At 42.1% G+C, this 15,044-nt stretch overlaps 1 protein-coding gene across 2 annotated transcripts in view; it reads left to right on the top strand.

Moving 5' to 3' along the window:
* KIF21B (kinesin family member 21B) overlaps positions 1-15,044 on the top strand; it is a 513,509-nt gene that overhangs the window by 168,728 nt on the left and 329,737 nt on the right. For both annotated transcript variants that reach the window (XM_053706916.1, XM_053706915.1), the window contains exons 12-14: positions 2,983-3,064; positions 12,834-12,930; positions 13,106-13,306. In XM_053706916.1, coding sequence (XP_053562891.1) covers positions 2,983-3,064; positions 12,834-12,930; positions 13,106-13,306 — 380 coding nt within the window. The remainder of the gene's footprint in view (positions 1-2,982; positions 3,065-12,833; positions 12,931-13,105; positions 13,307-15,044) is intronic.

Genomic DNA, 15,044 nt, shown 5'->3' with positions numbered 1-15,044 from the left:
ACATAACTATTTAATCTTTTAGATCATCTTTATTGTCAAAACATATTCAGATCAAGGGGCAGATTTATCATTTATCTGGCGGACATGATGGTGAACTGCTTGTGCAATGCCGTCCCCTGCAGATTCGCGGCCAATCAGCCGCTAGCAGGGGGTGTCAATCAACCCAATCTTTGTGATCGGGCCAATTAATGTCCGCAGCCTCATAGGCGGCGGACTAGTTAAGGAGCAGCGGTCTTAAGTCGGCTGCTTCTTAACTCCTGTTTCCGGCGAGTCCGAAAGCTCGCGTGGAAACAGGGATATTTGGCCCCATTTGGGCCATGATAAATCGGCCCCCAAGCATTGTCATCATACTATCATTCACCCCCAACAAATATGGATTAACCAATCAAGGCTTGGAGTAACTTACCTAGACCTATCTTAAAAAATTAACAACACTGATTGCTCCTGGCACAATTCTTTATTCTCACAGAAACAGTATAGTTTGATTTGTTATTAAACCATATTGCTTAAATAACTAAATATTTGTTGAATGAATAAATATTTGAATAAATATAACACTAATGGGGAGCACTAATTATCATTCTAGCCACATTTACATTGATATTTTTTGTTGATACTTGCTTGTTCAATGTAACTTGTAATTTTGCTTTGTAAAAGCTGGTGGAAACTGTTACAGTGATCACTGAGCAGTAACATAAAAGTCTACCGATCCCACTATAACCCCCAAAAGCATTAATCCCTAAATATCACAACCTCAATGGTAAAAACTCCCTTTGCAAAGGTATATGAAGCCCATTTTTTTTCTTTTATGATTCAGATAGAGCATGCAGTTTTAAACAAAACTTTTCTCTTGTTATCTTTTGTTGAAAAGTAAACTTAGGTAGACTCAAGAGCACCAATGCTATACTGGGAGCTAACTGAGGATTGGTGGCTACACATATATGCTTCTTGTTATTGGGTCACCTGATATGTCCAGCTAGCTTCCAGTAGGTCATTGCTGAGGATTACTCTTCAACAAAAGACTAAAGCAAAATTCATAATAGAAGTAAATTGAAAAGTTGTTTAAAAGTGTCTTCCACCAACTCAAAAGCTCACAATCATCCAAAACCCACATAGCCATAAATTTAGCTATTTTGCCTCTGTTACAGAGGAAGAAGTTTCTGCCCTTATACTACTGTCCTCTCACCTCACTACATGTCCCTTCAACCCCATCCCCTCACAGCTAATCCCCTCCCTCTCTTCTACCCTTACCCCTATACTCACACAACCTCTCCCTCAGCACTGGTATATTTCCCTCATCTCTTAAACATGCACTGGTCACACCTATCCTCAAAAAACCTTCTCTCTATCCAACCTCCCCATCCAACTACCGCCCTATTTCCCTACTCCCTCTTGCCTCAAAGCTTCTTGAAAAGCTAGTATATGCACATCTATCTCCATTGCAATCTGGATTTCGCCCCATCACTCCACAGAGGTAGCAATTGTTAAGTTTACCAACAACCTACTTACAGCAAAATCCAAAGGCCACTTCTCTCTGCTTATTCTCCTTGATCTGTCTACAGCCTTAGATACTGTTGACCACCCTCTTTTGCTCCAAACTCTCCAATCCTTGAGCATTTGTGACACAGCTTTCTCGAGTTTCTCTTCCTATCTGTCTAACTGTCTAATCTGTCTATTCTCTGGGGCATCTTCTGCTCCGTTACAACTTTCTGTTGGGCTCTGTCCTCGGTCCCCTTCTCTTCTCAATCTACACGTCATCATTAGGTTCCTTAATAAAGTCCCAGGGGTTTCAATATCATTTGTATGCGACAACACCCAAATCTACCTCTCTTCACCAGACCTATCTCGTTCCCTGCTAACCTGTGTCCTAACTGTCTCTCTGATATCTCATATTGGATGTCCTCTCACTACCTCAAGCTAAATCTCTCCAAAACTGAGCTCCTTATTTTCCCCCCTTTTTCCAAAATCTCCACCCCCCAGTTCTCTATAACTGTTGATAACTCCATCGTTACCCCTACCCCACATGCCGTCACACTTGACTCAGATATTTCTTTCACTCCTCACATTCAGTCCTTGGCTAAAGCCTGCCGCTTCCACCTTAAAAATATCTTTAAATTAGACAATTCCTTACACAAAACACAACTAAGATTTTAATCCACTCTCTCATCCTTTCCCGCCTCGACTACTGCAACTCCATCCTCTCTGGTCTCCCTAGCTGCCGCCTAGCTCCTTTAAAATCTATAATGAATGCCTCTGCCAGGCTCATCTTCCTTACATGTCGCTCTTCATCTGCTGCACCTCTCTGCCAATCCCTTCACTGGCTTCCTCTTGCCTCCAGGATTAAACACAAAATTCTCACTCTGACATACAAAGCCCTCAACTGCACTGCTCCCCCCTACATCTCAGACCTTGTCTCCAGAAACTCTCCCTCCCATCCCCTTCGCTCTGCTCATGATCTCCTACTATCCTCCCCTCTTGTTACCTCCTCACACTCCGGTTTACAAGACTTCTCCAGACTGGCTCCCATCTTGTGGAACTCTTTGCCTCGCTCCACAAGACTAGTTTTGAAAGCTTCAAGCGCTTCCTTAAGACTTTACTATTCAGGGATGCATACAACCTACACTAACCTTCCTAACTCCATTTATATCCCCTTGAACCTCTTAGCATGTAAGCCCATGAGCCCAGCTGTTTGTAGATCACCTTCATAAGAGCTGACTACAACATTGCAACTCTCGGCAGGGCCCTCCCCCCATATAAATGTTATCTTGTATACCACCTATGTTTATAGCGCTGCGGAATCTGTTGGCTCTCTACAAATACCTGATAATAATAATAATAAAATGTATGCTGTGTCTGAATCATGGAAGTTTAATTTTGACTATACTGTCCCTCTCTCTCTCCACCTCTCTCTATATTTATTTCTATATATCTCTCTACTTATCTCTCTCTTTTTTTTGTCCTTTCTCTTTTTGACATTTACAGCCCAGAGGTTGATAATTACAAAAAGAGATCAAAACTTCAGACTGATAACAGTGAAGAGACAGATGAGAATGAAGCAGAAGAGGTGAGAGAAATTGTTAAGAATTAGGAAAGATCATATGACAATGTGCAATATTAGAAACTTGTGGTGAAACCTTTAAGGGGGAGAAAAAAATAAAATGAATCAACCACAGGCAAGAAAGCACAGAAATATTTTGTTAATTTGACTCCTTAACCCCTTAGTGAGCAGAACACTTTTCAATTTTCTGACCGTTTGGGACCAGGGCTATCTTTACATTTCTGCGGTGTTTGTGTTTAGCTGTAATTTTCCTCTTACTCATTTACTGTAACCACACATATTATATACTGTTTTTCTCGCCATTAAATGGACTTTCTAAATATATCATTATTTTAATCATATATTATAATTTACTATGAAAAAATTATAAAATATGATGAAAAAATGAAAACAATCCACACTTTTTCTAACTTTGACCCCCAAAATCTGTTACACATCTACAACCACCAAAAAACAACCATGCTAAATAGTTTCTAAATTTTGTCTTCAGTTTAGAAATACCCAATGTTTACATGTTCTTTGCTTTTTTTTGCAAGTTATAGGGCAATAAATACAAGTAGCACTTTGCTATTTCCAAACCATTTTTTTTCAAAATTAGGACACTGATATCTGTCAGGAATCCCTGAATATTCCTTGACATGTATATATTTTTTTTAGTAGACAACCCAAAGTATGGTATATTTCATGCCACCATCTTACCGCCAAATGCGATCAAATAAAAAAAATCATTAACTTTTTTACAACTTTTTCACACACTTTAGGTTTCTCACTAAAATTATTTACAAACAGCTTGTGCAATTATGGCACAAATGGTTGTAAATACTTCTCTGGGATCCCCTTTGTTCAGAAATATAAGACATATATGGCTTTGACGTTGCTTTTTGGTAATTAGAAGGCCGCTAAATGCCGCTGCTCACCACACGTGTATTATGCCCAGCAGTGAAGGGGTTAATTAGGGAGCTTGTAGGGTTAATTTTAGCTTTAGTGTAGTGTAGTAGACAACCCAAAGTATTGATCTAGGCCCATTTTGGTATATTTCATGACACCATTTCACCGCCAAATGCGATCAAATAAAATAGAAGACATATATGGCTTTGGCATTGCTTTTTGGTAATTAGAAGGCTGCTAAATGCCGCTGAGCACCACACTTGTATTATTCCCAGCAGTGAAGGCATTAATTAGGGAGCTTGTAGGGAGCTTGTAGGGTTACACATCCCACCCCCTGATCCCTCCCAAACAGCTCTCTTCCCTCCCCCACACCACAATTGCCCCCGCCATCTTAAGTACTGGCAGAAAGTCTGCCAGTACTAAAATAAAAGGATTTTTTTATTTTTTTTAAATTTAAATTCTGCCTTGTAGGATCCCCCTTAGCCCCCAACCTCCCTGATCCCCCCTCAAACAGCTCTCTAACCCTCCCCCCTATACCTATTTGCTGCCATCTTGGGTACTGGCAGCTGTCTGCCAGTACCCAGTTTGCCATATAACTAGCTTTTTTTTTAAAAAAAAACAACACAATTTTTCTGCAGTGTAGCTGCCCCCTCAATAACCTACCCCCACCCCCTCCCAGATCCCCTAGATACATATTCCCCCTCCTCTCTGCCTCTTTCCCTTTACACTTTGTCCCATAGTGTAGCGCTCCCACCCGCCCCGTGTGCGCGCCTGTCTCTGTTCCCGGCACCCCCGCACACTATCCTGCCCCCCTCTGCCGGATATCCTCCAGCAATGGCCGCCCATCCACCTCCCTGCAATGGCTCTCACCCACCAACGATAGGCACCATCGCTGGCTGATGCAGAGAGGCCACAGAGTGGCTCTCTCTGCATCGGACGGTTAGTAAAGTGTATTGCATGATGCCTCAATATCGCTGCAATACCCTAAAAGCAATATCGCTGCAATACCCTAAAAGCAGCTGGAAGCAATCAGGATCACTTCCACCTTTTGAAACCCCTGGTCATTAACAACCATTTTTTGTAGGACGTACACTGTACATCGTCAGTCATTAAGGGGTTAAAGGGATACTAAACCTAGTTTCCTTTTTAACATGAGGAGAATCCACTGCATAATTCCTAACTAATAATACTGAACCTGGCCACCAGGAGGAGGCAAAGACACCCCAGCCAAAGGCTCAAATACTCCCCCTATTTCCCTCATATCCCAGTGATTCTTTGCCTTTCGTCACAGGAGGTTGGCAGAGAAGTGTCAGAAGATACAGAGTAGTTCCTTATGAAGGGTATCAGCCCTTCGAAATGGGACTAGAGTTTTAAGTAGTCTTGTCAGCCTCTCAGTAAGAGCATTGACGAATGTTAGAGTCTGGAGATGCAGGGAGAGTCTTTCTGCGAATCCATCCAGACTCGTATTAACAGCTCCTAAGCAATCAGTGTTGACGAGTTTCACTGCCTTCTTCCATTACTCAAGTCCATGTCAGGAGCGATGCAACAAGACTGTCAAACTTGAGAGGCTGTGTTTCTGTTCCACGACATAGATTCCGGTAAGATCGTTTCATTTTTTATACACATATTATAATTATTAACAAGGTTTATCAAGGGTTAATATTATTATTATTGAACAGGGGGGATTACTCACATCATTTATTTTATTACGATTATGCTGCGACATGTGTGAGATAAGGCTCAGGCTGATGTTGGAATGTACAGGTTTTACTTTCATTTTGTAAACTGTGCAGCCTGAAAGGCTTGGCGCGCTTTTTCCTATAGCAGGGGCGGTCCTGCATTGCGCACCACGTGTGGTCACACTGATTTCCTCTTTCCTGACCGTGCAATTTACCGGAGACGAAGACGTTTTCTCTGTTGGGCCTGGGTCATAGGAAGTGGTGAGTGCCCCAGCAATTGGGGGTATAAAGGTGCCATTTTATTTTATTTCTCAATAGACTGCTTTATAAGCGCAAGCTATGGAGGATTCTGATGCGTTAGAGGGTACTCCCTCTTTACCTAAGTCTAATACCTGTTTATATTTTGAGTAGGCCACGGTGTACCCGCTTGCTGAATTATGTTCCACATGCCTTGATATTGTAATTAGGTCGAAGAAGGTTAATATGTTTAGTACCACTGAGCCGTCCACCTCTGAGGAGTCTCTGTCCCGTGAGTTGCGCACCCTACAGTCATCTCCCAATACACATGCAGCTTTCTGTAGCACTCCTAATACTCCATCTGGAGGGGCCCTTTTACTGCCAGACTTTACTGAGCAGTTACAAATGGCAATGTCTGCGGCCTTTAGTGCTTTACCTCGCCTTGCTAAGCGCAAGTGAAAGGTCAAATATTGCTATCCTTGCCAGGGGTCATCTGCTAGCTTGTTGGATTTAACTGATACAAGATTGTCTGCTGATGACGACACCTCTGATACTTCAGAGGGTGCTCTTTCTGGGTCGGAATCTGCTGCCTCTAAGCCTCCAGCGGCGGAGAAACCAGACTTTATATTTAGGATTGAACATTTACGTTCTGGAAGTTTTGGCTACATTAGAGGTCCCAGAGCCTAAATTGCCTGAGGAACCTTTAATTCCTAAATTAGATAAGGTCTACGAGGACAGGGTTGTACCACAGACTTTCCCGGTTCCCGTAAAGATGGCAAACGTTATTAAGAATGAATGGGAAAGACTTGGTTCTTCAGTTTCCCCTTCTTTTTCCTTTAAAAAATTATTCCCGGTTCCGGACTCTCAATTGGACTTGTGGGGTTCCATCCCCAAAGTGGATGGCGCTATCTTCATGCTTGCTAAGCGTACTACCATCCCGCTTGAGGATAGTTCGTTGTTTAAAGAGCCCATGGATAAGAAGATAGAAACTCTGTTAAGAAAGATGTTTCAACATACAGGATATTTGTTTCAACCGGCAGCGGCTGTTTCTGCGGTTGCTGGAGCGGCTACCTACTGGTGTGACTCCTTATCTGTGTTGATCGAGGTGGAGGGTCCCCTTGACGTGATCCAAGAAAGAATTAAGGGCTTAAGGGTGGCTAATTCTTTTATTTGTGATGCAAATATGCAGATTATTCGCCTGAATGCTAAGGCTTCAGGTTTTTCTGTTCAAGCCCATAGGGCTCTATGGCTGAAGTCCTGGTCTGCGAACATGACTTCGAAGTCAAGACCTCTTTCCCTCCCATTTAAGGGAAAAATTCTATTTGGTCCAGGCCTGGGCCTGTATTTATCAAGCCGTCGACTTCAAATTCGCTGGAATTCCGCAGCGTATTTGTGGTGAGGCTGATTCGCCATATTTATCAAGCCCTACAGACCAGCAAAAGTAGAATATAGTGACTTAAGCTACGATCCGCCGGACTCAGTCCGACACAGAATGATTCTTACATCACTCCAGACGTTCGGCACAATCTGACTACTAATTTATCAAATTCCTACCAGGTACGCTCGACACTTTTCTGGCCCAGCGTACCTGGTTTTCTATCCGCCACCCTGGAGGTGACGGATCCCATAGGAATCAATGGGAGTCTGACCACAGCGAAAGCTCATGTTCGCTGCTGCCCGATATCCCATTGATTCCTATGGGAGATGTCTGCACCTAACACCCTAACATGTACCCCGAGTCTAAACACCCCTAATCTGCCCCCCTACACTGCCGCCACCTATATAATACTTATTAACCCCTAAACTGCCGCTCCCAGACCCCGCTGCAACTATAATAAATATATTAACCCCTAAACCGCCGCTCCCGGACTCCGCCACAACTAAATAAAGGTATTAACCCCTAAACCGCCGCTCCCAGACCCCTCCTCCACCTACATAATACCTATTATCCCCTAATCTGCCGCCCCTATACCGCCGCCACCTATATTAAATGTATTAACCCCTATCCTGCCCCCCATACACCGCCGCCACTATATTAAACTTATTAACCCCTAAGCCTAAGTCTAACCCTAACCCCCCCTAACTTAAATATTATTTAAATAAATCTAAATAAAAAAAGTTAAAATAAATACAAAGTTGCCTGTAAAATAAAAATAAATCCTAAAATAGCTACAATATAATTATTAGTTATATTGTAGCTATATTAAGGTTTATTTTACAGGTAAGTATTTAGTTTTAAATAGGAATAATTTAGTTAATAAGAGTAATATGTATTTAGATTTATTAAAATAATATTTAAGTTAGGGGGGTGTTAGGGTTAGTGTTAGACTTAGGTTTAGGGGTTAATAAGTTTAATATAGTGGCGGCGGTGTAGGGGGGGCAGGATAGGGGTTAATAAGTTTAATATAGGTGGCGGCGGTGTAGGGGGGGCCGGATAGGGGTTAATACGTTTAATATAGGAGGGGGCGGGGTCTGGGAGCGGTGGTTTAGGGGTTAAACAATTTATTTATTTGCGGCGGGGTCTGGGATCCGCAGGATAGGGGTTAATAACTTTATGTAGGTGGCGGCGGTATAGGGGGCAGCAGATTAGGGGTTAATAGGTATAATGTAGGTGGTGGCGGGGTTCGGGAGCGGCGGTTTAGGGGTTAATATATTTATTATAGTTGTGGCGGGGTTTAGGAGCGGCGGTTTAGGGGTTAATAACTTTATTTAGTTGCGGGGGGCTCCGGGGGCGCTGGTATAGGGGGTAGAACAGTATAGTATAGTGTGGGTGCTTAGTGACAGGGGTATCAATAAAGTTGGGAAAAAGCCGAAGAGCAGCTAGATCGATGACTGATAAATATCACAGTCCGCTGCTCATCGCCCCGTACTTGGTGCGTGGCTTTTTGACAACTTTTTTGATAAATTTGGCGAATGTATTCAGGTCCGCGGCAGCAAGGTTAGGCAAACTTAGGCGGGCGTATTGGGGCCGGCGAATGCAGGTAAGTACGGGGCTTGTTAAATAGAGGCCCTGGACTCAATTATCTCCACGGTTACGGAGGCAAACGTGCCTTTTTACCGCAGGATAAGAAGAACAAACCTAAAGGACAAGGTTCTATTTTTCGTTCCTTTCGTTTGGATAAATCCCAACGTCAGCAGCCCTCCGCAAAGCCTGAGCAATCCAAGGGGACTTGGAAGCTGGCTCAGTCCTGGAATAAGTCCAAACAAAACAAGAAGCCTGCCGAGACAAAGTCGGCATGAAGAGGCGGCCCCCGATCCGGCTATGGATCTGGTAGGGGGCAGACTATTGCTCTTTTCGGATGCTTGGTTTGGGGACGTGCAGGGTCCGTGGGTCCTGGAGGTCTTTGCTCAGACTTGAGACTTGAAACCTATCCTGTATCCACAGGATTGGTTTCAAGTCTCTTCCGGCCAGGGGCAGATTCCTCTTGTCAAACCTGTCTTCAAGGCCAGAAAAAAGAGAAGCCTTTCTGGGGTGCATGAGGGATCTCTCCTCCCTGGTAGTCATTGTAGCGGTACCTCTTGCAGAAAGAGGTCTAGGATACTACTCAAAACATTCTGCCCGATTCTGGACCTAAAGTGTTTAAACAAATTCCTATATGTCCATCCTTCCATTAGTTCAGGAAGGACAGTTCATAACCACGATAGATTTGAAGGATGCTTTCCTTCACATTCCTATACACAAAGGACACTTCAGGTTATTAAGGTTTGCGTTTCTGGACCAGCACTTCCAGTTTATTGCACTGCCGTTTGGTCTAGCTACTGCTCCAAGAGTCTTTACAAAGGTTTTGGGGGCTCTGCTTGCAGTGGCCAGAACCAGAGGTAGCAGTAGCACTATGGTGCTTCTTGGACGATATTATGGTTCAAGTACCATCCTGTCATCTGGCAGAAGACCATTCGAAAGATCTTCTATTTCTTCTTCGATCTCATGGATGGAAGATAAACTTAGAAAAGCGTTCTCTTATTCCCAGTACCAGGGTGGAGTCTTTACAAAGGTTCTGGGGGCTCTGCTTGCAGTGGCCAGAACCAGAGGTATAGCAGTAGCACTATGGTGCTACTTGGACGATATTATGGTTCAAGCACCATCCTGTCGTCTGGCAGAGGACCATTCAAAAGATCTTCTATTTCTTTTTCGATCTCATGGATGGAAGATAAACTTAGATAAGAGTTCTCTTATTCCCAGTAGCAGGGTGGAATTCCTGGGTACTATAATAGACTCCATATCCATGAGGATATTCCTTACAGACAGGAGATGTTAGAAGCAAACTTCCACTTGTCTTGCCCTCCAGACCTCCTTAAGGCCCTCTGTGGCTCAGTGTATGGAGGTAATTGGTCTCATGGTGTCCTCGATGGACATCATTCCTTTTGCCATATTTCATCTCAGATCACTTCAGCTGTGCATGCTGAGACAGTGGAACAGCGATCATTCGGATCTGTCGCAACAGATTTCTCTGGACAACCGGTCGAGAGAATCGCTCTCCTGGTGGCTCTGTCCAGATCACCTGTCCCAAGGGACATCCTTTTTGAGACCATCCTGGGAGATTGTGACTACGGACGCAAGTCTATCAAGTTGACGAGCTGTTTGGGGTGCCAGGAAGGCACAGGGCCTGTGGACTCATGAGGAATCTCTCCTCTCGATCAACATTTTGGAACTTTGAGCGATCTTCAATGCTCTAAAGGCTTGGCCTCTACTGGGTTCATCCCAGTTGATCCGATTCCAATCAGACAACATAACCTTGGTGGCTTTCATCAACCATAAGGGGGGAACAAGGAGCTCCCTAGCAATGAGAGAAGTATCTCGGATTCTAGAATCGGCAGAGGCCCACCACTGCTTGCTGTCAGTGATCCACATTCCGGGTGTGGACAACTGGGAAGTGGATTTCATCAGCAGACAATCCTTTCATCCAGGGGAATGGTCTCTCCATCCCGAGGTGTTTGTGGAGATTTGCAACAGATGGGGGACACTGGAGATAGATCTCATGGAGTCCCGGCAAACTCCAAGCAACCAGATATGGGTTGTGGTCCAGGGATCCTCAGGCGGAGCTAATAGATGCATTAGCAGTGCCTTGGAGGTTCAACCTCATTTCAATTTTTTCACTGTGTAGTGGCCTGCATCAAGCAGGAGCAAGCATCAGTGATACTGATTGCGCCATTGTGGCCACGAAGGATGTGGTTTGCGGACCTGGTGGGGATGTCCTCATCTCCTCCATAGAGATTACCTTGTTGCAGGGATCTCCTGGAACAGGGTCCCTTTGTTCATCAAAATCTAGATTCTCTGAGGCTGACTGCGTGGAAATTGAACGCTTATTCTTAGCCAAGAGAGGTTTCTCTGAGAGGGTTATTGACACTCTCATTCAGGCTCATAAGCCTGTTACTCGTCGCATCTACCATAAGGTGTGGAGAGCTTACTTGTTCTGGTGTGAAGAGCGTGGTTTCGGCTGGCATAAAGTCAAGGCTGCCAGGATTCTTTCCTTCCTTCAAGAAGGTCTGGAGAAGGGCCTTTCTGCCAGTTCCCTGAGAGGACAGATTTCAGCCCTTTCTGTTTTGCTGCACAAGAGACTCACTGAGCTCCCTGACGTGCAATCCTTCATTAAGGCTCTGATCAGGATCAGACCTGTTTTTAGCTCTAACGCTCCACCTTGGAGTTTGAATCATGTTCTTAAGTTTTTGCAACAGGCTCCATGTGAGCCTGTGCATTCGCTTGACATTAAATTGTTGTCCTGGAAAATTATTTTTCTATTGGCTATTGCATCAGCTTGCAGGGTTTCTGAAATGGCGGCTTTGCAATGTGAGCCTCCTTATCTGGTGTTTCACTCGGATAAGGCTGTTCCACGTACCCGCTTGGGTTTCCTTCCCAAGGTGGTGTCTGATTGTAACATCAATCAGGAGATTGTGGTTCCTTCCTTGTGTCCTAATCCTTCTTCTTCAAAGGAACGTTTACTTCATAATCTGGAAGTTGTTTGAGCTTTGAAGTTTTACCTTCAAGCTACTAAGGATTTTAGACAAACTTCTTTATTGTTTGTTATCTACTCTGGGAAGCATAAGGGTCTGAAGGCCTCTTCGACTTCCTTATCCTTTTGGTTGAGGAGTGTTATATGCTTAGCTTATGAGCCAGCAGGACTTAGACCTCCTTAGAAGATTACGGCTCATTCCACTAGAGCGGTGGCTTCCTCTTGGGCCTTTAAGAATGAGGCCTCTATGGAGCAGATTTGTAAGGCGGCTACCTGGTCTTCCTTACATACTTTTTAAAAATTCTACAAATTTAACATTTTTGCTTCGGCTGAAGCAGCTTTTGGGAGAAAGGTTTTACAGGCTGTGGTGCCCTCAGATTAGTGTCCGCCTTTTCTTTACCCCTCCTGTTATCATTCAGTGTACTCTAGAGCTTGGGTATAGTTTTCCCAACAGTAAGGAATGATGCCGTGGACTCTCCTCATACAGAAGGAAATGAAATTATCAGGTAATCATAATTTATGGGGTTTTTTCTTTCATTAATTGGACAGAGCATGCAATTTTAAGCAACTTTCTAATTTACTCCTATTATCAATCTTTCTTTGTTCTCTTAGTATCTTTATTTGAAAAGCAGGAATGTAAAGCTTAGGAGCCGGCCCATTTTATGTTCAGCACCCTTGATAGCGCTTGCTTATTGGTGGCTACATTTAGCCACAATCAGCAAGCGCTACTCAGGTGCTGAACCATCTTTTCAAATAAAGATACCAAGAGAACAAAGAAAAATTGATTAATAGGAATAAATTAGAAAGTTGCTTAAAATCGCATGTTCTATCTGAACTATTAACAAAAAGTTTGGGTTTGGTATTCCTTTAAGGACCAGAGACGTTCCCTGTTTGGGGCGGAACCCGCGCTATTATAAACAAGAAAACCCTTAACCATTGGCGACGTACATGGTACGTTGCAGTCATTAAAGGGGTTAAAATGGCTCACTCTAGCGATATCATCTTTTCATTTTGTGTCTACAGGATGATGAACATGAAGAAAGTGAATGTGAAGACGTAGAGAGTGAAGAGAGTGGAGAGAGTGATGGAGAGACTGACTCTGAGCCAGAGGAGAAAGGTGGTAAGATCAAGAAAGGGCAAAGTAAAAACACTTTCTAAGCCTTCCAGTTAATATTTATACTCCCTGAAGAAATACTCATCTTAACTCTTACTTCTTTTTCTCTCACTTGCTTTCTTTGTTGTATTTTCTTCTTTGGTTTCTTTCACTCTTACCCTTCTTACATTTTTTTCTTCAGTGTCACCACCAGGCTCACTTAGAGGGGATTTGGCTGATTTAACATGTGAGATTGAGATTAAACAACGCTTGATTGAGGAATTGGAACAAAGTCAGCGTCGGCTACAAACTCTCAAACTCCAGTATGAGGAAAAACTGCAACAGTTACAGAGCCGGATACGTGACACTCAACTAGAGAGGGACCGAGTCCTAAGAGAGCTTAGTATGAAAAAAACTTCACAGCACAAATTTCTTCTTGATAACCTTTCCCTTTATATCTGTTTTTCCTCAGTTATCCTCCATGTTTTCTCCTTATATAATATATCCTATGTGTGTATATTTAGTGTATATCTCTTTATGGGCCAGATTATAAGTGGACTGCTACACTTTTTTTTTTTTTTGCTTGCTCACAAATACGACTCAAAGTAAACTTTTAACTCGACGGGTTAGTGTGAGTATTACAAGTTGAAAGTATATTGTTTGTGCGCGAGCTAAACCTGATGCACACTAACTTAAAAAATGTGGATATTGCGACCGTGTTGACTTCCTCTTCCCATAGACTACAATGGAGAGTGCTAATCCGACACTGTGTTAAACCTATACCACTAAACCCAAAGTAAGGTAGTTATAAATATTTTACATTCCAATGTTCTTCACATAGAAGAAAATGTTCTTTTTATTTAAAAAAAAAAAAAAATATATATATATATATATAATTTTGTAAAATATACATCTTAATATAGATATATAGGTACAGTATATATATACTGTACCTATATATCTATATTAATATATAGGTATATATATATATATATATATATATATATATATATATATATATATATATATATATATATATATATATATAACCAAATATAGTGGTAAGTCCAGCACTTTCTTGGGTATCCATTCACTGGGTATAGCTTCTAGTAGGTTTACCTTTGCAGTGCACGTTTGCCTTGGAGGCCTGCCATGCTCCCATATACAATTTCCAAAGTAGACAATGGCAACAGCACTTTTCTTTAAAACACTTCTTCTTTATTAAAGTAACATTTTAGGATAAAATACAGCGACGTTTCGAGCCTCTTGGGCCCTTCCTCATGCTATAGATTAAGAACAAACATCTCCCTTATGTACACCTGTGTATAGGGTGTGGCTTAGTTAATTACAGAATCTTACCTGCACTTAGCTCATGTTGGTATCCCCAACTGGTAAGGTTCTGACTAAACTTTTCAACTTTGTTGTTTTTTAATAAACATTTATTTCTCAACACTTAAATGTATGCTTATGTGGTATGTCATATATGTTTCTTTATAATATATTACAAATAGACACATATCCACACTTTTTATACACAGGAATTTAAAAACAATTATAAAAACAAATGTAGATCATAATCCTTGTTTAATCCATTTGGATATAGTGTTTTCAGATTTTTTATCCACCATACTTCTTTCTTTTTAAGTAGCAACTCTCTATTGCCTCCTCTCCTTGGTTTAGGAATATGGTCTATGACCTGAAACCTTAACTGACTAACAGTGTGCCCTGCTGTTATAAAATGTGATGAGACAGGTAATGTCATATCCTTGCATCTTATAGAGTGCTCTATAAGATGCAAGGATATGACATTACCTGTCTCATCACATTGTATAACAGCAGGGCACACTGTTAGTCAGTTAAGGTTTCAGGTCATAGACCATATTCCTAAACCAAGGAGAGGAGGCAATAGAGAGTTGCTACTTAAAAAGAAAGAAGTATGGTGGATAAAAAATCTGAAAACACTATATCCAAATGGATTAAACAAGGATTATGATCTACATTTGTTTTTATAATTGTTTTTAAATTCCTGTGTATAAAAAGTGTGGATATGTGTCTATTTGTAATATATTATAAAGAAACATATATGACATACCACATAAGCATACATTTAAGTGTTGAGAAATAAATGTTTATTAAAAAAC

Source organism: Bombina bombina, chromosome 3, assembly GCF_027579735.1.
Source record: "Bombina bombina isolate aBomBom1 chromosome 3, aBomBom1.pri, whole genome shotgun sequence".
Taxonomy (NCBI): domain Eukaryota; kingdom Metazoa; phylum Chordata; class Amphibia; order Anura; family Bombinatoridae; genus Bombina; species Bombina bombina.
This window is presented reverse-complemented; position numbering and strand designations above follow the sequence as displayed.